At 51.3% G+C, this 20,745-nt stretch overlaps 3 protein-coding genes across 3 annotated transcripts; 2 read left to right on the top strand and 1 right to left on the bottom strand.

The window, feature by feature from the left end:
* Nucleotides 1-941: 941 nt before the first annotated feature.
* Nucleotides 942-12,698, bottom strand: PG998_008347 (FAT domain-containing protein; the record flags this gene model as incomplete). Its single annotated transcript, XM_066875163.1, has 6 exons — nucleotides 942-1,625; nucleotides 1,677-1,739; nucleotides 1,813-7,494; nucleotides 7,545-11,609; nucleotides 11,674-12,542; nucleotides 12,644-12,698. The coding sequence occupies 6 exons, from the start codon at nucleotides 12,696-12,698 to the stop codon at nucleotides 942-944; spliced, it is 11,418 nt and encodes a 3,805-aa protein (XP_066731108.1).
* Nucleotides 12,699-13,877: 1,179 nt separating this feature from the next.
* Nucleotides 13,878-14,652, top strand: PG998_008346 (uncharacterized protein; the record flags this gene model as incomplete). Its single annotated transcript, XM_066875162.1, has 3 exons — nucleotides 13,878-13,935; nucleotides 13,998-14,005; nucleotides 14,134-14,652. The coding sequence occupies 3 exons, from the start codon at nucleotides 13,878-13,880 to the stop codon at nucleotides 14,650-14,652; spliced, it is 585 nt and encodes a 194-aa protein (XP_066731107.1).
* Nucleotides 14,653-19,210: 4,558 nt separating this feature from the next.
* PG998_008345 (uncharacterized protein) lies at nucleotides 19,211-20,332 on the top strand (the record flags this gene model as incomplete). The annotated part of the gene is made up of 1 exon (XM_066875161.1): nucleotides 19,211-20,332. The coding sequence occupies one exon, from the start codon at nucleotides 19,211-19,213 to the stop codon at nucleotides 20,330-20,332; it is 1,122 nt and encodes a 373-aa protein (XP_066731106.1).
* Nucleotides 20,333-20,745: the final 413 nt, after the last annotated feature.

Here is a 20,745-nt window from a genome sequence, read left to right as displayed (position 1 = left end):
CATTGGCCTATGTCAGCATTTAAACAGACAAAGCCCGTCGGCCCAATCACCAGCCGTCATCTGGTCGTTTTGTTCTTTTGTTCCCCTTGGCTAAGGGTCTCTACTATGTACAGCTACAGCTAAAAGCACCAGGGTCCCCCTGCCCGCAATTCCATCATTGGCCTGCCCGACCCCTGGCTAGCCGCCTGCCCGCCTGCCCGCCTGGAAGGAGGAAGTCGTCACTCGACACGCCCATTTCCTCCCCCACATCCATCGTTGTTTCAATCCATATCGCCGCCATCCACACGCCCAATGCGACTCTATATAGACCCAGCTATGCCCGCATCGCACCATTGCCAACTGCCATCATTCGAGACTCGTCTGCCCAGCTGTATGTATATGGTTATGTCAGGGAAAAAAGTAGAGTTGGCCCGAGAGTTGACCTCGCATCTGTGCTTCAGGCAGACAAACACAAGATTCCACTAACCACTCTGACTTTCAGCCGTTACGACTAACAGCAATCCCGCCCAGCTCTTCTTGCATGTGCTTGGCATCATATGTTTCGTGTCAAATCATCCTCAGTCAATGCCCATAAAAGGTCACATGTCGTTGCATAAAATCAACTGAACATCTTATTCGTGTCTCTATGTAGAATAGCGAACGTGTCTCGACAGACACTCTTATTACAAGCAAATTGCTCTTATACACAGCTTCGGGCCGGCCACTACCTCGAGTGGCAGCCTCCTCCGTGTTGTTACATATTTCTCCTTTCTCCCTTGATCACAGGCATGATGCCACACTCCGTCTTCTCGTAACAAGCCTTCGCCATCGTACAAAACCAGGAACGCCTCGCTGCACCCCTATGCCACTCTCCATGTCTTAAAAAACAAAAGTCCACCGAAACAGGCCTTGGAAAATACCAGTGGCCACAACCCTAATGAACAAAGAAATAGACGCCCCTCTCAGAGGTAGGGCATCCAGAGAGCATCGCACTGCCCCAGATTGATCGGGTTGACCGCCTTCGCAATCAGATCAATAACCGTCTGGTTGGCCGGTAGGTTGCCCACGGGACTGGCCGCCAGACTGACTGCTCTCTTCACAATCATGTCGCAGTTCGTCTGCACCGTGTCACGCAACTGGTTTTCGTTGAGGTGGATGGCCCGGTGGCTGCTCGTGAACCAGAAGATCATCTCGTCGCGCACAAACAGTGTAAGCGCGTGCTCCAGCTCAAACTCGGGCTCCGTGAGGCAACGCGCGATGGCCATAATGGCACAGCTGAAGATGCCTTCGGTCGCCAGAGGGCCCATAAGCGTCTGCAGGTTGGGCGTAAGTCGGAACGGTACGGGCTCGGGGTTGTGGAAGAAAGGCTTGGCCGGCGCCATGAACGACATCAGCTCCGATCCCCAGATCTTGCCCGACCCCCGTGCGATATTGATCTTGTGTGGATACCGGCCCGTCATGTAGAGAATGTACGTCATGAAAGTCAACGCCGACAGTTGGTAAGAGAGGCGACGTCGGAACAGCCAGAACTCGGAGAATTCGGGGAAAGTCGCTTGGAAGTAATCCAAGGCTACCGTATGAGGAACCCACTTCTCTTGGATAGCTGTAAACACTTCGAGGCGAGCGTTCACGCTCGAATCGTGCTTCTGGTCCATGTTAGTACGACTGGCGGAGCCTGAGCGCATGGCTTGACTTACTGCTCCCTTAGGCTCGATGAGCGCCCTCAACTTGTCCATCGTGAACAGCACCGGCTCGTCCTTCTGCATGCCATTGCGTCTGCAATGGTCCTCAAAAAATCCCTTGCAACGTGATGTATGAGGTATCCTCTTGTACGATTCTTATGTGCGGCGCAAGAGGAACCATCAGTGGGAGGGTGAACTGCAGATCTCGGCGTCGAGACTCCTTTCTCTTCGTAAGAGTTTGGTTTAGGTGTCTGAAGAGCTGCAGGATCCTCTCTTCCCTTCGGCAGTGTCGTGCTGCTGGATGCTGGATAGCAAATGCGTGGATGCTACCATCATGGCCACGAATCGTGATGCGACGATGCGAGACCCCAATGGCTCGAACCAGGTCCACGTTAGGCAAGAAGCGCTCAATGCGAATGAAGTCCTGGTTCTTATCCTTGTGCTGTAGATACTGACCAGGAACCTCTACATCATCAAACTTTAGGTATCGGAAATCGCTAAGATGCTTCGAGTATCGTTCTAGGGTATCTCGAGGATTGCGGCGATCCAACTTTTCTTCGAACTTATCTCGCCACTTGCGCAGCTTATGAATGTACTCATACATCGTTGGCTTGACGGAAACAAAGTCGGTTTCAAATGAAGACTTTATGTGAGCTGGAAGAATGGTCTCTGCAAACCGCGTGATGTTGGTCTCGGTCGCAGCAGGCAGCTTCACATCCCTGGCATATGACGAAGGCATGCGACTGACGTATGCCAGGCCATCGTTCAGCAGTGCAACGATCAACCGGTAGGCGTCCTCATCCGGTGGGCATTTGAAGTGCTTCTGAATCTGATCGACCATGGTTTCCATTGAAAGTGCTAGAAGCGGGAATGCTGTTTTCAGGGTCGACATGATCTCCTCGGTCAATTCCCACGGCGGCTTCTTTTGGCCCGTGGTTGAGGGTGCTGCGGCCGCGTTTGCGGTCGTCTCGGTCTTTTGCTCGCCCGTACTCGTAGATGCTGCAGGAGGAACACTGCCACCTGGTGTGGCAGAGGCAGCTTTGTCATCACTTGGCTCAACCTTGGGCTGGGTAGCAGTTTCGCCACCGGCTGTCTGTGGTCTTGAGCCAGACTCCGTCTTCGCCTGAGGATTTTCTTGTTTGGTCTGCGCAGGAGACCCGTTGGCCTTCCCGTTGATGGCCGCCGCAGCCTGTGCTCTTTGTCGGGCTTTCTCCTTGGCTTCTTGATTCTTCTTGATAACCAGCATATCCTCGCGGTTGGTCCTGAGCTGAAAGTAGAGGGCTTGCGGGTAGGACTTGGCGATCTTCTGAAGTAGGACATGAACCCTGGGCGCCTCCTTGTGTCCGAGGCCGGTTAGGAGTTGTGGTATAAATGTGATCCAATACCAAACAGGGGTCTCGCCCTTGTAGTCTTCAAAGCCGGAGGCGATCGTACCACTTGCATCGTCTAAGCTCAAAAGCCAAAGGATACGAGCAATGAGTTTACGAGCTCTCCCGTTTTTGTAGCTGCCAATTGCTTGTAGATACGACGTGAGAGCTTGCTTGGCTGAGTTTAGGTCGGTCGCGTCTTCCTTGAATTTGCGGTCGTTGAAGTATCCCCATTCCGCCCAAGCCTTGGCTTTGCTAATGTCGTAGTACAGTGCAGTACCGTAGGCAGCATCGGCATCCTCCTTTTGCTTTAGCTTCTCCAGGAACATACCCTTGAGCGTGTAGAACTCGGCCTTCTGTTGAGCGTTGAAATAGTTCAGATTGGTGTTGTTGATCACGTCTAGCCCACTGCTCAGCTCTTCCGGATTCTCATAATGGCACTTGGCTTGCTCTCTCAGCTTAAGGAACGCTTCCTGTATCTCGATATTCGGAAGAGTGTAGATACGACTCAGTTGGGCGATGCATACTTCCGGAAGGTTGTGCTTACGTGCCACATGAGCAAAGCGGTTGATGATCCAAGCTGTCTCATGGTAGCCGCGGTATGCGAAGGAAGCACCGTTAGCATTAGGCCCTTGCTGGGGGAGCAGTTGCAAATAGGTATTGTTGATCAATCCGAATATATGTTGTCGCCAGGTCACCAAGTCTTGCCAATCGGTAATATCATCCCAGACATTGGGCAGTCGATCTCGCCAAGAGCCTAGAAGCAATTTGAGCTCTCCTGACTTGACATCGAGATTGGCCTGGGTTGTGCTCGCGAGACTCTGGCAGATGATATTTGCGTCATGGAGTTCAACGAGTTGTTGGAAGTTGTGAAGCATTGGGATGTGAGCAGCTGTCAGTCGTCGCGGCAGCTGGTGCCACTTGCGAATCGACAACTGGATTGCCTCGTCGCACACTCTGTTGAAGTCTTGCTGCGTTTCAGTGCCCCTGTTGTTATGCAGCTTGAGTAGAGCCATGAAACCTTGGAAGAACGACCGTCGGGCAGTTGGGGCGTCCATCACGCCCTTTATGATATGGTCCAGGCTTTCCCGGTGGTCTTGGTTTTGCCACATCTCAACACTGCGCCAGGCACACTCTAGCAAAAGATCTTGAAGGTTCTCATGCTTGGCAAAATCTTGGAGAATCTCCCATTGCTGCAGCTTCTCTGCACACAAGACCCAGTGGTCTTCCCACAACATGTACTCTCCCTGTGAGAATGGAATCACACCAGTGCGAGCCTTGATCTGTGCGGCTTCGTACATCTTCTGAGCTTTGTCCCACATGCCGTTCTGTTCGTAGGAAAGGGCAGCGTTAGTCTCCACGAAGTGGCAGCGACGACGCCACGTTCCGTAGAAGAGGTCATCCTCCTTGAGATTTGCGTAAAGCTCGACCAACGCATCAAGATTGCTCTCACGGACAGTTGACGATTCTCCATCAGACTTGACAGCGGCTTTCTCAAGCTGAACAAGAGCCGTGTACCAAGCATCGTAGGTCTTGGCCCCAAACTTTAGTACGTGAGGGGGAATCTTGCACTCAGGCCATGCCTTAGCAGCACCTGCCAACAAGGACTGCACGACGTTTGGTCTCTTATCGATTTGCCGGGAATGGAAATCCTTCGTGAGGAGAACAACTAGACCCTTTTCAAGATCTGTCTTTTCCTCCTTTAGAGTAGCAGACCAGTAAATGGGGAACAAGACCACCCAAAGTTCATGGGCCAGATTCGTATCAACATGCTGCAGTTGTATGAGGGGGTCTATGACGTCTCGCAGCTTGACATCGCCCACCTCGGTAACGAATCGTTTGTGGTTGGCCATGAACGTGTCGTACTTATCATCAGCCATGGCTGACGGCTCCCGGCTATCCTTACTATATGTACCAAACGCTAGCGATGCCGGGAGTGTTCGGAAGTCCTCGGGGTGAAGCTGAACGCTTGAGTTGATTTCTACAGCGCCGAAAAGAAGCTGGCAAGCCTGTGCAAGCCAAAATGAATCGGCCAGTGTGTCCCAGTTCTGGGCAGTGATGACATATTGCAAGCGGGCAGTGGCAGTCCTAGACAGCGACTTATCGAAAATCGCCATGAAACGGTTGCGCATATCAACATCTTGGGCCCTGGTTCCTATCAAGAATGCATGTTCCATACGAACCGTAAGCTCCGTCCTGGTGATCTTCGGGTCTTCGTAGATGCGGATGACCAGTTCCAAGAACTTGGTGAGCATCGTTGAATCGGCACGATGTTCGAAGGAAAGCATCTTGTGCAGTACGGCTGTTTTCTCCTTGAGTGTAGGCCATGTGCCCTCGGATCGGAAGACCCAGTCCTCAACCATTTCAAGAATCTTCTGACAGAGAGGAATACTGAGGGACTTCTCAACTAGAGTGGCCAATACGCTGAGGAATGGTCGTCGATTGTCGCCAAGGATCTCCATGCGCATTGCCGTAACTTCAATGGCTTTGATCATCAGGTTTGTCTGGATCTCCAATTCGTGGGCGGACATTTCCCCGTTTTGGGCAGTCGGATCTGCAGCACGTACTGCTGTCACGCCTAGCTGGTGCGATGTGACAGCACTGTAGTGCGTGACGTGCTCTCTGGCAAGCTTGGCCTGGAGAGCCTTCATCAAGGCTGGTATATGTTGGTCAATGACCGAGGGCTTGCGCTGTCCCAAAGACCACAAAATGTTAACACCTGAGACATAGTTCGACGCGTTCAAGGTCTCAGTGGCTATCATTGAGAGGAAGGTGACAATTTCGGATGTCGGCGCCTCGGATTCACCTTCGGCATCGGCGTCTTCCATGGGCACATCCTCAGGGACTGCATCGAGAATGCGCTGTACAATAGATCGCATGTCCCGCCCATCATCATACTCTTTATCTGCAAAATGCAGACAGTCTTGCAGCTCTGCATTGTCAGATCTCAAACTCTTCTCAAGGACCTTCTGTACAGATGGCATGTTCCTGACGATCCAATCATCCTTCTTGAAGTTCAGGATAGTGCGGACGACCTGGAGAGTGTTGATGATGTTGGTAATGAACTTCTCATCGTACGCCTCCTTGTCATTCGGATCGGCTCCCAGAATTTTTGAGGTCCTTTCACTAGCAAGTACGACTTCCGTCACGTTGGGGAACAAATCGCATTCCAGGTCTCCCCAATATTGTGGCTGGAGCAGGTTGTACAGCAATGTCATCGCCTTCTTGCATAACTCGGTTGACTGAGGGGGCAGCGCTGTCGTAGTGCCCGCAGGAGGGTCTCTTGGCTTGGCCGATGGTACACGATAGCGTTCATTGAGCTGTGCGATGAACTCGACCAAATACTTGACCATTTTGATTCGGTATTGGTCTGGTATCTGGTATTCTTTGACGGACGTCGCCTGTCGAACAGCGGGTGGTGACGATATCGGTTGATCGCTACCAAGGCGTCGTTTTCTAGAGGTTGGAGACTCAGAGGCAGTCCTAGCGGCGCTATTGTGAGCACCGCCAACACGTCGTTGCTCCCACTCCCAGACTAGCCACATCATATTGAGTGCAAGCTTCTTGCTCTCGTTGGAAGAGCTTTGTGGCGCAGAAACCTTCCTGAGAGAGGTAACGATGAGCAAGGCGAACTTGTCGCGAGATTCGAAGAACAAGTCTGGATGTCTAACGAGGAAATGGAATATGCTCGTCATCTGTTGAACATTTTGGCCCTCCTCGGCAAGAATTCGTCGCGGTGCCATGGCCCAGACTGCATTACGGTCACTAGGCGACGCGTTGCAACGTTTAGGGAGGACAGGAGCCATTAGCTCAAGGGCCTGCGTGACCAACGCCCGTCCCTCATTCTGACTCGTCCTGAGGAGCGAGTAGTAGACTTGGGTGACAATCTTGGCCGGAGTTTCATAGTGCGCTATGAAGTACCCTATCACAACATAGGCGGCATGCTTGTTGATTGCATCATCCAAGCGAATGTAAGTCCAACCAAACTTGATGATGTCTTTCCGGGCGTCTTGTAAGATAGCATGATGGTATTTAACCAGCATCGCAGAGAGCTGGAGTACTTCCATTCGAGTATGGTCGATTCCTGGCTGTGCTAGGTCTTCCTGCGGGTCGCCTAAGTTGACCTTCCAGATCTTCGCATTGATAGACTCGATAACAGACCGGTCCATAAGCCTCTGGGGCTTGGGCTGATCGAGCTGATTCCAGTGGCGCATAATATCCATGGCAACAATGGGGTTCACGATATTGCGGAGCAAAAAGCATTTCGTTCTTTGGCTCGCTTGCTTGCCGGAGTATATGTCTAAACAACGAAGTATGACTGATTTCCAGTATTCGATTGATTCGTTGCAAATGACATGCCTGTAGATGAACGAGAAGAAAGCGGCAGTAGGTCGGAAATCGTCAGAAGTAACGGATTCGACCAAGCCAAACAAAGAGTCAAGGTCCTTCGTGTTCAGCGCAAGAGCCTTCGTGAAGATGGCCATCAGCTGCTCAGCTGCTTGATTGGCAGGCAAACGCAGGTGGGGGGAAGATGGTTGCTGCGAAGTTGGCGCTCCAGATCTTTTCCGACCAGGTGCAACCAGCTGATGATGTCCTTTCGCCCAAGCCAGCCCTGAGCATTAGGGAAATGGCTAAGAGCATCTAAGACATTGACTGTGTTGATGATTGTGACATATTTGGTGTCCTTATTAGCAGTAACGATCTCGCCACAGAACTTGGTGAGGGCATCTACATTGGCGACAACGTGGTCTCGGAGCCCCTGGCTATCCGGCGTCGACAAGACTTGAGCAAGGAAACGGCCATACTTGATATCTTCCAGTCTGCTCAGCAGGAAACTCCAAACATCTTGGGGGTATCGGTTGATGTATTTGTAAAGAGGTGGACGGAACGGACTGTGTTGTGTTCGTCTCAACTTTTCCTCCAATTCAAGAACAGTGTCGATCAAACGTTCCTTAAACTGCTCGGCTGCTGGTGGTAGAAGATGGAATATGTTGAACACAGCAGCAATAACCTTCATTTGACTGTGCTGTTCGAAAAACGTGAACGATATTTGTTGTAGCACCGTCAGGTCTGCAAGATTCTTAATGTGATCAAGAAGTCGGGCCCCTATCTCGACCTTGAAATAAGTAGTCAAGAGACGCAAGAGCCGGGCGAGATTGTCGAGACCATGCGTCGTCAATCGCTTGGGGTCCTGCAGGTTCGCTAGAACAGGACGAAGGCCTTGTTGAAGCAAGTCTTTGGGCAACTTGTTTGTGTGTGAGAGTACAGCTCGAAGAGATTCATTAGCCGCTTCAATGGTGGGCTTGGACTCAGAATACAGGCATTTGAAAAACACCGACACGATCTTGGTCCTTGTTGGGTTATTCTGTCCCTTCGAGAAATCGTCGAAACTCATTGCCTTGCTCAGAATTCTGATGCACGCAACCCGCAGGTTGACAATAGACTCGTGAGTCCGGAATTCCTGCGGCTTTCCCGCCAACGACTCATCGGTAGCATCAGCCAACGCGAGAGACTCCATAAGCAGCCGATTGAGTGAATCATCAAAGGGGATGAAGTCGTTCTTGAGACTCATGTAGTAAGCCACTGCGTCAATATACCCAATTTGCGTGGCAAATGGCAACGCGCGAAGGGGTTTGGGATAAATGTTGGTCAGAAGGCGATCCTTCAGAGGATCCAGAAGCTCCCAGATTTCAACTTGAGTGGCTTGTGCGATCAGTTCCAATGAGCGCCTTGCAGTCGCCCGCACATGCTTATTAAGGTGAGATAGTTCCTCGTTGAAGAGAACGCAGATGGTCGCGAGCCTTGGTGGCTTGACTGGCGGTTGTCCAGGCTGAGGCGTTGGGAATAACGCATCCTCCTTTTTCGCGTTCCGTGTGATCTGCTTGAGCAGGATCTCAAGTGTCTCCTGGGCACAGTTCCTGGTCCTCTCCGGAAGATCCTGGGGCATATCCTTGATGACATAGACAAGGGAACGGATGAAGTTGTCTTGTTTGCCAGCAACCCAACCGGGTCCAAGATCAATCTCGGTTAACATATACTTGATGCCAAGACTTCCGCCAGTCTTGGTAAACCATTCTTCCTCATAGCAGGCATGGGAGAACACATTGGCGAGATGGGCGAAGAACGGCAAACGCCCAACCTGTTGCCCCGGTCCAAAGATGGTCGCAGTGGAATCATACACTGCCCGAATGGCACGGAAGGCGGCATCTCGTACCTCGGGCAGATCCGATGCCAAAGACTCGACAATGGCATCGCATAGGATACGAGTATCAATGAAGAGGGGGCCCTCACCTGCTTTTACATTGAAAGCACTACTGGTTCGCTTCAGGTCTATCAGACCGCGCCCGACCTCAATGATTGTGAAATGTCGACAAATATTCATGAGAAACACATCGGCTTCCTCCCTGGATTCAGGCAAGGACTGCGCAAACATGACTGCCTTAATCAGGCGCTTCATGATTTGGTCTTGCTCGTCCTTCTTGACAACAGATCTCTCCCGGTCCGACGAATCGAAGACTGACAAGTCGTTGTCACATTTCCGGGCCAAGAAGTCCTGGACCTGTAGTCGGACAAGTCGAGGAAGCTCATCGGGAAGACTGTCGAATCCAATGCGAAGCTTCAGCTGGGCTTTGATCAACTGGAGTGCTTGTTTTTTGTAATACCCATCATACTGCCTCGACCCAGCACCTTTCGTTGTCGGTTTAGGTGTCTCCATTAGCTTTCGAATGGCGCAATCGATTCCCAATTCAGCATGGAAAGCTCTGTCCCTCTTTGAGCCAATCAGGCGGATATCGAAACTGGCCGGATCGTCGGCATAGTTCTGGTAGTTGACTGGAAGAGCCTCGGTCATGAACTTCCTATTTCGACCGCCAAGCTTCCCAAGTATTCTCATCGTAGTATGAGCATGAAAGTGACTATACGGGTGTGGTCTAAGATGCTCGAAAAGTGCGTTCATTAACTCTTCGATAACCGGTGCCATGATCGGATCAAGATATTCAGCCGTAAGGTTATCAACACACAATTCCAGTGTACGTAAGCCTTGGCCGACTAGATCGTTGCCAGCTCTTAGAGCCACAACAAGCGGTCGCATCAAGAAACTCAGATGGGGTAAAAGATTGCTGAGACGTGCTGGAACAGTGAGGCAGAGCTCAACATAAAGATCGCGCTCGGCAGGTTTGCGAGCGGCCATGAGAAGGTTGTTGAGGACATCCAGCAGCATCTCAAGAAGGGGCAGAATCTGCTTGTAAAGGTGCTCGAATTTGCCGCCGCCAATGCTTCTGAAGAGAGATCGTAGCAATAGGAAATAATTCATCGGCTCCTCAGCCTTCGTAGACAACTCAATAGACTTCGTAACAATGTCAACAACGTGGGGAAGAAGGACCTGTTCGTTTTGGTTGGCGAACAGCGTAACTGCCATGAATGCCAGCTTGAAGAGACGGAGCAGAATAGACGACTTCTTCACATCAGCTGAGCCTACATCTTCGATACGTTCCATTAAGAACTTGAGCAACATGCCGCAGAAGCTTGGCGATGTTGCCTCGCTCGCAAGGAAGAACTGGGGTATGTGTAATAAGCCAGTGTGCTCGAAGATCATCTCGTAAAGTCGTGGGATCTCCTGCTGGAATACTTCATGGAAAGTTGCTGGGTCGATGCAATGGAACACGGTGGCAAAGGTTTCCAGAAGATCTTTCTCTTCCTTGCTGCTAGAGACCATATAGAAGTTGGCCATGTACTCGACTGGCGACGCGTACTGTGACTCAGCAGCGGGCTTCTCAATCTCGTAGTATCGAAACACATAGGCTCCTTCTCGGAAGAGCTTGACAATCACCTTGACCTCCTCGGCAGTGAAGCCGTACGAGACCTCCTGCCAGTGAGTCGGTATGACAGTCGGATCGACAGGCTTCCCAAGGTTGCAGGTCTTCAGCTGGTAGAAGGTGTTCTTTAATCCGGTCATGAGGTTCTTGAATAAGAACTTGTTGTCCACAACAGGATCCGCTCCACGATCACGAGGATTCGACGTTTTGATGGGCATCGCGGTGAAGATATCAGTTTCATCCCAATCTGGCCGGTGCTCCTTGTCGGCAAGGTACGTGTCAGGCTCTTGATCGGCAGCCTGCTGGGCGTACAATTTGGATAGTTTGACCGCGTTTGGGTACTGGCGGTTCATAGCAGCAAACTTGTCGCCGATGGCGTTCAAAACCATGAGTAAATAGTGGCGTGCATCCACTTTGTTCTGCATCTTGGCGATGCATTCCGCCATGTTAAGGAGTAACTTGGCACTCATGGTTTGGAAGCTTGTGCCGGGAAAGTCGTCTTGCAGGTTCCTGGTGTAAACTTCCACCGTTTTCCTTATCTGCTCAGGGGATAATGCGTCTCGGACATGGTGTATCAGGTCAGCCAGCATGCTATAAGCCAGAGGCCTCATCGTCTCGTAGACTGTCAACCCATCTCCAATCAAGGTCTTCTCTTCCAGCAGCTCATCGATTTTCGACAGGAATATCTTGCGGAAATTGAAGTTGATAATATGGCGGATGGCAACCAGCAACTCTTTGCGGGAAGCAGACTTCTCTCGAGGGCAGTCCTGGAGGAGCCGTACCACGATTTCCGGGAGAGTAGGCAAGAAGTCGGTCAGTTGACTAGAATACTGACGCAACAGGTATGCCAAAAAAGCTCATGGTCTTCACCTGGGCTGTAATGAACTCCCCAAAAGCCGCGCGGTTCTTGATGTTGGGGCTAACTCCCGCAAATGTTTGGCCCTTGGCCTTGGCCTCGGCATGTGCCTGTTCCTGGGCTTTCGCCTGAAGGCACAGGACGGACTTGATCAGGGGCACGAACAGTTTAACGTTGGCCGGTATTATGTTTCGGTATGTTTGGAATACCGATACCACGATGATAGGGCACTCGGAAAGAACCTTGAATGACTGCATACCCTTCAACAGCGGTCGGCTCTGTTGTTGCAAGTCCTGACCTAGGTCGGTTACGGAGGCTACCGGAGAGCCTGGTCGAGGGGACTGGAAGTTGGTTTGGGTGCTGCCAGGTGTCGACGGCGCGCCTGCAGTATTGGACGGGACGGCCGTGCTATCCAGTTGTTCCCGTACCACACGCTCCATTTGCTCAAAGAGTTCTTGGATTAAAGTGAGAAAAGGCTGCACTTTTCCTTGCAAGACCTTGGGCTGGTGGCGCATAATATCCGATATAATCTTTACACATAACGTCGCGTTGTCCTCGTTGTCGCTTTTTACCAGCTGCATGAGAAGGTCCACGACCTCCTCTGCATATGGCTCGAACGGTTCGGGGGATGTCTGATGTGTCGGTAATCGATGGAGAATTTCGAGGACGCAGTTCCGAAGCTTCTGCTCGGGTGAGTTGTTCTGGAACAAGCATGGCCCGCGAAGAACATTGATGAACAGCGGCACCACGCGCTTGAGGAAGGGCGGGTATGATACCGGATTGCCTGTGTAATGGTCAAGGCTGTCCCGCAGCAATGTGGCGGCCTCAAGTTTGCTTTTCGGTTCTGTACATTGTCGCGATTAGTACGATGTAGCAGTGGTGTGCTTGCGGAATTGTATGTCAAATATCGACGAATGTTCCATCTGAAAATGACGTCAAACTCACCAAAATCCGCAATAGTCAGTCTTTTGACTATATCCTCAAAATTGAGCGCCATCATGATGAGATTACTGCGTTCTCGCAGTGAAAGCTGGCGATTCGCACATGCGCATGTATGTATTGATCATAGACGAAATCAAGGCCGAGCCTTCTGAGATCAAGAGCGTTGAAATTCGTGCGCAAATGCGCTCATGGATGTTGTTGCGCCGGCAATTTGATGTTGCGCTTTCGTCGTCCAGCCGATTCTCAGTTTTCGCGATGCTGCAGCACTGGGCGATGGATGGTACTCTTTGCCGAAAGAAAAATTAGTGAAGAACGTCGTAAAAACACCAACAAAAATGTGAGGTGTAATGGTTGAAAGATTCCACAGCTTGCAATTGACTTGAAACGAAAGTTTGGGGTATCATGGGAAGAAAAACGATCATTAGTCGCTTCAAGTCAAAAGCGTGAAGCTCAAGGCTGGCACTTTATCACAAGCAGCTGTAGCTTAACCTACAAGTGCAAGAGAAACGCGACAGAAACCGTGGTGGAGGGACCTCGAGCTGCCAAATCAATGTGGGGCGCGCTAGGCTCGCTCCAAGGTTTCTCCGAAGAGCCTCTCCCATTCTTTTCTTTCCGGGGTACGCTCCTCAACCAGCATCTACCAAGGTTTATCTATCTTATCTTATCTTTGGAACTGCAAGTACTCCGTAGGCCATAGGTGGGTGATTCAGATCGGCCCCTCCTCAACTGCCCGTTCCGGTAAATGGACTACAAGTGATGCATTTGGAGGGGTAATGAGTAGCTGGTGGTTGCCCTTTCCTTTGAAGTATATAATAGTCCATTTCATAGTAGATGCCACTCGACATATCTCAGGAACCTGTCCCACGGGAAAACAATGCATGTGCAACCAAGGAAACTGTGCACTTAAGAGGTCTACGCGTTGTTTCTTTATCGAATTGCACTTGTCTTCAACTTGTTTTATTGCTGCCTGGCAACGAACAAAAAAACGCCCTTTGCGACAAGATCGATCAATTCTCTGAGGAAACTCTCAGGGTGACAACCACTAGGGCTCGTTTGCTAGGAATCGTTTGGGTCGGAGAGTTATATATGGGAACCCTCTCACTCGTAATTTGAGCTGAACAAATCAAAACACCCGCAGATCGTCATATCCTTCTAGATTCTGTCTTCAGCCTACACCACCACTTTCACTTACATAATCAGCACTTCAACGACAAGGATCAAGAGAAACAGAACCACAATGTCGGACGCAGCAGGCAATGATGGCACTGGCCGTGTTCATACTGCATTCTTCTATGGTAAGTTAGATCTTGAATCATGTTTATATCTCTGTTGAGACCAAACAGCTAATTTGGAGCAGGAACTCTAGTAAGTGACCAGTCTGAGCACTGCTCGTCATTTGGGTGAGAATCCGTCTCTGCCGGAATCTCCACAAGTGGCAGTTGCACTTCCTTGGTAACGAAAGGGAAACGGATCTGTACTGACAATGGGCACAGATGGCACCAGAGGTCTTCTTCACCGTCTGCTACAATAACTCCAACATCGACGTGTCTGTCCTGAAGACCCTACACTCATTCCAGCCGGCCATCCTCCACGGCTTCCGCCGCCATTGCGTCAAGTACGCCGACTACCCCGGCATCAGACCCGAGCCCGCTTCCGAGACGGCATCCGTCCGCGGCATGTACGTGACGGGCCTGACCGACGCCAACATGTTCCACCTGGATCGTTTCGAGGGCCTCGAGTACGAGCGCCAGACCGTCAAGGCCAAGCTACTGACCAAAGTCGGCAACGACGAGGGCGAAGGCAACGTCGAGGGCGACGAGGTCGAGTGCCAGACCTACGTCTACCTAGATCCATCAGGCTTGGAGCCCCGTGAGTGGGACTATCACCATTTCCGGACCCAGAAGATGAAGCAGTGGACGCGCGAGGAGTATGGCTTCGAGGACACCGATCACTTCGCCCCAGCTGAGATTACCCCAGCTGAAATGAAGGAAGAAAAGGATGCCGCTGTCTGATTCCGAGACGTACACATCAAGTGACAAGCTCGAATGATGTTGGAACCACTCTGTATGGGTCAGTAGAGAACTTCTCTTGAGCGGTAATGCGAGTCGGCAGAAGGTTATGTGGCGTGAGGAGCTATGCAAATGTATGAGTCGATACAACTTAGAGGGCACATGACCTCTAGCTATGAGATGGATGACATTGCTCAATAGAAACTCATTGTCATCTTACGGACCATGTCGTCCACACCTTGTAAAGAAAGTAGAACAAGGCAGCTATATCAGTGAAATAACTTGTCTTGCACGCATTTCAACCCGGCTGCTCATGTCCCCTATCAGTTCCTTGCATGTGTAATTAATTCACTAGGAAATTGCTCCAATACTCATCTTGTGATTGTCGTGTTCTCGTCAGGTTCCAACTTCGGGAGTCCGGAGGAGGAGTATGTGTGGCACCGAAGCAAGCACTCTCCAACAGCGTCGTTGGTAGCGTGCCAAACCCCGGCGGCACGACCGAAGCGCGACTCGACGTCACGGAGGCATCCAACCCAAATGACTCATTTAGAAGTGGCCATTGCGATTGCTGTGAAAACAAGGTTCGAAGAGACATGCTGTACAAACACTCCACACATCTGGAGCTTGGGCGCCCTACATATGTATACAAGCTCCACTGCAGCTGGCCCTGGCCCTTCCAAGCATGAAGTCCCCCGAGACATCGCCATACTTGCGATAATCGCTCGTTTGTTTCTTCGTGTTCAATCCACACCTATATATATCCCGGTGCACAGGCCGGTATATAATGCTACCTCGGATATGCCATCGGGCTACAGCGACACCGCACTACAAACACCGGAACCCGGGTCAAATACGCGTTCTGGTAATACGAACCCAGAGCTGAGTTATGTATGTACGTAGCGCCGTAGGCAATCCACACCAGACCCAAGTGAAATATAGACCTGGTATCCGCAATCGAAGCTGGAATGTATTTCTGCCTATGGAGCTCGAGTTGCCGCCCGGCAGCCCCTGGTAGCCTGGGCCATTCGTTGTTAGACTGTCTCAGACCTATCTCAAGCCAATAGAGTAAGCAGTCATCGAAGCGCATCTCCAGTGCAGCGCCAAAGCTGTTGAAGTTCTAAGTGGGCGTACGAAGCGCCGTCGTAAATGTGAACTATGGTCTTTGCTCGAGTGGCGGCGTGGCACGTGTTACTGTATCGCTCCCAAGGTCGAGTCTATGCGGCCTGGATCCGCCCAATCCTGAGAGCCGGTAAAAGCAAGGAGGCTCGGAGGAAACCCCCTGCGGGTGTTGCAGCCAAGCTGGCTCGGCCAATCGAGCCGTAGATCCCCCATCAGCTTTTTCCTGAATGGGTATGTAGGCCTCTGGCAGTAAACGATTTGCCTGCGCCTGGGCGCATACGAGTTCTGTACGAGGATGCACTTACTCTCCCCTGTCCTTTTCGCCGCAACTGTGGCAAAGAGTTGTCTTTACGAGGCAGCCGAAGAAAGAGATTTCGTTCTGTGATATCATATTGCCAATTTTCTCGCATTTTAATCGAAATTTGTGGGAAAATGTAACAGCAGAATCCTGATTGCACTATTGAGGGGGAAGAAGCAGACAGCCTACAGGCGTTTTGCGGGATGCCACAGCATTGGCAGATTGGGTTGTGTAAGTGAGTAGCGCGGAGGCCGCCTCTGAGCTTGTGATTCCCTGCTGGCAGCTGGGCTGAAGCCCCAAATCTCCAAATCGAAGCAAGCGCACCGCCACTTAGTGACTTCACCTTCCGAGATAGCGCGAGATCTGTGGAGCGGTAACATTATGCAAGTCCCCCAAGTGACAGGAGGCAGCTGTCCAGAACTGTCCATGGGCGACTGCGGCCAGCGGCTTCTGAGCGGCCGCCTACCGCCGCCAGTCAAGCAAAGTGAGCTGCGTAAAACGCAACTCCATTGCAGCCCAAGGGCATTCCTGGTCCCATGCCGGCTCAGATGCTGGGTGCCAAAGTGGTGAATCTACATCCTAGCAGCACTCGTTCGTTCCTCTTTTTGATTCCTGCCTGTTTTAGCTGCGGATGGAAAGAGGGGACGCCAGTCTCGGAGCATTTTCTAAATGCAGTGCTTTCTGCCCTGACTGTAGTAATTTTGCCGCTGATGTCGGCATTCCGGATTGGTTGGTCAGTCAATCGAATCTACACTCTCTTCTCCTCCGCACAGGTTGAGCAGCAGTCAGCGTGACGGCGACAACGCAGAAACCCAATCGCATCGTGAGGTTGAAACACGGCATGTTTCAGACTTTCGTTCTGTTCTACATCTGCAGTAGCCTGCGATCCTATCCTTTCTAGCGGATGGGTGCGGGTTGCTGGAAAGACACACAACGTCGTAACATGATCGTGTGTAGGTCAATAGGCTGATAGGGTGGTCCAGTCCAATGCTGTCGGTGAGTCTAGTTTAGTCTGGCTGCAGACTGCAGATCCAATCCCGTCAGCTCGTCCAGCACCTTGGCACCCCCGCTAGGAAATCCCAGCACCGGCTCAGGGGCTGGTGACAGGGGTTTGACGACAGGTTTTCCTGCATGGCCGCAAAGATTGGCTGAAGGCTCGCCGAGCTAGTTTAGAGAACATTTTAGAAAATCGCCATTGGCGAATAGCTCCCCCTTCCGTCGACCCAAAACTCCCAAAAAGGGCTGCTGATGGAAAACTGGCACATCTCTTCCGGGTCCTTTGCGTAACGCTTGACTGCCGTCGAGTGATACAGCCGCGTTTGCTACTATCTTCAACAACTCGCGACAGGGGTGCAGGGGTGCAAGGGTCATGGGGTGTCGGGGAAAAGCGAAGAGAGAAAAACCCGGTACTGACGTATTGATCTGCTACGCCGCATAGCCGCATATTCCATGCTGTTTTCCAGAGCATGCATGGCCACCGGTTATGGCCACCCACGAGTTGCATTGGCCCACAGCACCATTTCGTCCAAACGATGACAAGTTTCTTTGCCTGCACGATTTTCTTTTTTAGACCTCAGCGTCCGTGCCGAGCCACATCCACCAACCTTACTATACTTACAGTGCAGTCGATATTCCTACAGGAGTAAGCTTAATGCTTTGTACATGCAGATCATCTGAGAATCTCAACAGCAAGGCTTCTCAGATGAAAAAGTAAAGTGCTGACTTGATTGATGAAAGGGGTTGGTTTCTCAAGCCGTGGCGGCTGTAGTATGTTTGGATATGGACGGCTTATCCCAAGTGGCGCGGCGCGGGGCAGACTCAAAGAGTCACGACACCGATCCCAACATGTCATTAACTCCGCGTGATATGATATTCTGGCATTGTTATTTGGGGGTCTGGATGCAAGTAAGTGGTAAGTAAGTACTCAGGGGGCGACTGAGTCGTTCCCATCGTACCTGACTTCATCCCGGATCAAGAACCAATGGTCCCCCCAGCAAGGGAAAAAGACGTCCATCAGCCACTAGGAATGGCATCTAGTCATATTGGCTGCCAAGCCGAAACATTTGTGTAGCCAATCATTTCTCCTCGTCGACTTTCCGTTTCTGAACCCCTGGCAACTCCACCGACCCGCCTCCGCCAATGCTCCGAAACTTAACGAGTAGATCTCTTCATGGCCAAAAGAGACTGCGCCCGGCTGGTCGTGATGGGCTCCCTGGAAGGCTTGCCCAGCCCTGAACTCTATAGACTAAGTGGGAATCTCGGGAATCCAGGGTGCAACCCCTGGACGCAGCCATGTCTCTACCCCGTTACTTTTATAGCCAATCGTCCCTAGTTCATCACTCGTTCCTGCATCACGCTCCACTCCGCGGACTCTCCAGTCGCCTTCAACTCCATCGCTATACGTTCTCTCTAGCGTTTGTCTCTCGGTTGGCGGGCGGCCTTTCCATTCTTTTTTCGCCTCTCATCAGGTATAAGACGTTCGTTTCTCTCCCCGTCCATCAGGCTGTCACTCTCTTCAACCAGCACGACAGCAGTCCCAGCGACAGATCTTTCTCTATCAGACCTACCCTTCACTCCTTGAGGCGAGGTCTCTTTGTTTCTATCTTCTTCACTTTACTTGACCCAACTAGCCTGGAGCACCACTTTCATTCGAGTCCTCTCGTCGAACTTTACAGATCGATCTAGCTCGATCCCAACCCTTGTTGACTAAGTCACCTGCTCTTGTTTCTTCACTCGAACAAAGCAGTACTGAGTAAGTTGCCACTGCCTCTTAAATGCCTCTTTTTGTGGGATCATCTTGACTTGTCATATGTATGACAAGTGTCTCTTTGTCGGATCGTCAAAGTCTACAATGCCCTTGTGGGTGCTGCAGGCTGGACTTCCGTCATGCCTAACAATGAGGCTCTTTGTCCGTCAGGAGCAAAGATGGGTATACTCAGCTCAATGGGGCAAAGAGAAGATGAGCAAGTGCTATAAGTGTCGCCCATGTCTTGAGTCTTGGCTAACTTTGCATGTTTCACTTCAGAAAAAGCTCAACACCACTTACATCCTTGAACAAATAGTCTGTGACTACTACCATCACAACTCATCCCTGAGAACAAGATACTTATCGTCTGGAACGATATATCAACACACTCTCTCACAATGATCAACGCAAACTTCTTTGTGGCGGCTGGGCTTTTCGCCGTCAGCAACGCCCACATGCTCCTCAGCGAACCAAAGCCATTTGTCGCTGCGAACGCTGGACATGCGAAGGACCCTTTGAGCGCTGGCCAGTTCCCCTGCCAGCACAGCATGGGCCAAGCTTTCACAACAACAAGCACCAACGACTATGCCCTTGGTTCCAAGCAGACTCTTAAGTGGATTGGTACAGCGGTCCACGGTGGAGGCTCTTGCCAGATCTCCATCTCATACGACACCAGCCCAACTCCTGACAGCGTCTGGAAGGTCATCCACAGCATTGAGGGCGGTTGCCCAGCTCGCGGACAAGCGGCAAACTTGCCCGATGTCGGTGACGTTCCCGCTCCCGACACCTACGATTACAAGATTCCTGAGAACATCCCTGCCGGCAAGGCCACCATTTCCGTGTCCTGGCTAAACCGCATTGGAAACCGGGAGTTCTACATGTACTGTGGTGCGGTGGAGCTCACTGGAACGGGTGGTGACAAGGCCAACTACGATGCTCTGCCCGACATCTATGTTGCCAATGTCCCTGGTGTCAACACCTGCAAGACTCCCGAGGTCACCAACGACTGGAAGTTTCCCAACCCAGGACTTTCTGTCGAGAACAACATTGACAAATACGCTTGGAAGGGCACCCCTCTCCCCACCGGATGTGGAAAGCACAGTGGAGCTGCTGGTTCCGGCTCTGGTTCCGGTCCTGGTTCCAGCTACCCATCGGCCTCAGCTCCTGCCTCTAAGCCCAGTGCTTCCCCCTCTATTCCCGGTGGAGCGTTCTTGACCAAGCAGCCTGATGCCAAGCCCACACAGGCTCCCAGTGCTGCGCCCGTTGCCCCGGCTCCCAGCTCTGCGCCTGCCGCTCCCGCTCCGGGCTCTGGCTCTGGTTCCGGCTCCGCGGGTGCACAGACAGGCAAGTGCACTGAAGGACAGTGGAACTGTGTTGGAGGCACTTCCTTCCAGCAGTGTGGAAGCGGAGTCTGGTCGCCTGTCATGCAAATGGCCCCTGGCACCAAGTGCACAGCTGGACAGTCTTCTGAGCTGAAGATGGCTGCCGGCAAGCGTGTTGTCAAGGTTTTCCGTGCTTAGAAATAAGCCATAACGCAATTGCTTTTTTGGGGGTACATAAACACTGATGAATGGTCATCAGATGGCGTTTGGGCATTTTTACTTTATTCTACTGTACATAGATTTTATCGTTTTACACGGGCACTTGGATATACCATATTATAAGGAAAGGAAATTAAAATTTTGAAGTTATCTATTTACTATGTGCACTCTTGATGACTTATCATTCCTATTTAAAACATTTGGAGTGGGTCTTGTTCATTGGACAGGCAGGAGCTACTAGTGCAGAAGCATGGCCCTCGTCATCATTGCTACACTTTCTGGGGTCGTGAGCCAAGACTATCTGCAAAATGTTATGTAGTTGACATTCCCTTGGTAAATATACTGTTTTCTTATCCTTATCAACTCAAACCAGCTGAGTGGGGATTATAGCA

Source organism: Apiospora kogelbergensis, assembly GCF_038363985.1.
Source record: "Apiospora kogelbergensis strain CBS 113332 chromosome Unknown utg000005l_segment0_segment0, whole genome shotgun sequence".
In the NCBI taxonomy this organism is placed as follows: domain Eukaryota; kingdom Fungi; phylum Ascomycota; class Sordariomycetes; order Amphisphaeriales; family Apiosporaceae; genus Apiospora; species Apiospora kogelbergensis.
The sequence above is the reverse complement of the archived record's forward strand: the minus strand, read 5'-3'. Positions and strand labels throughout refer to the sequence as shown.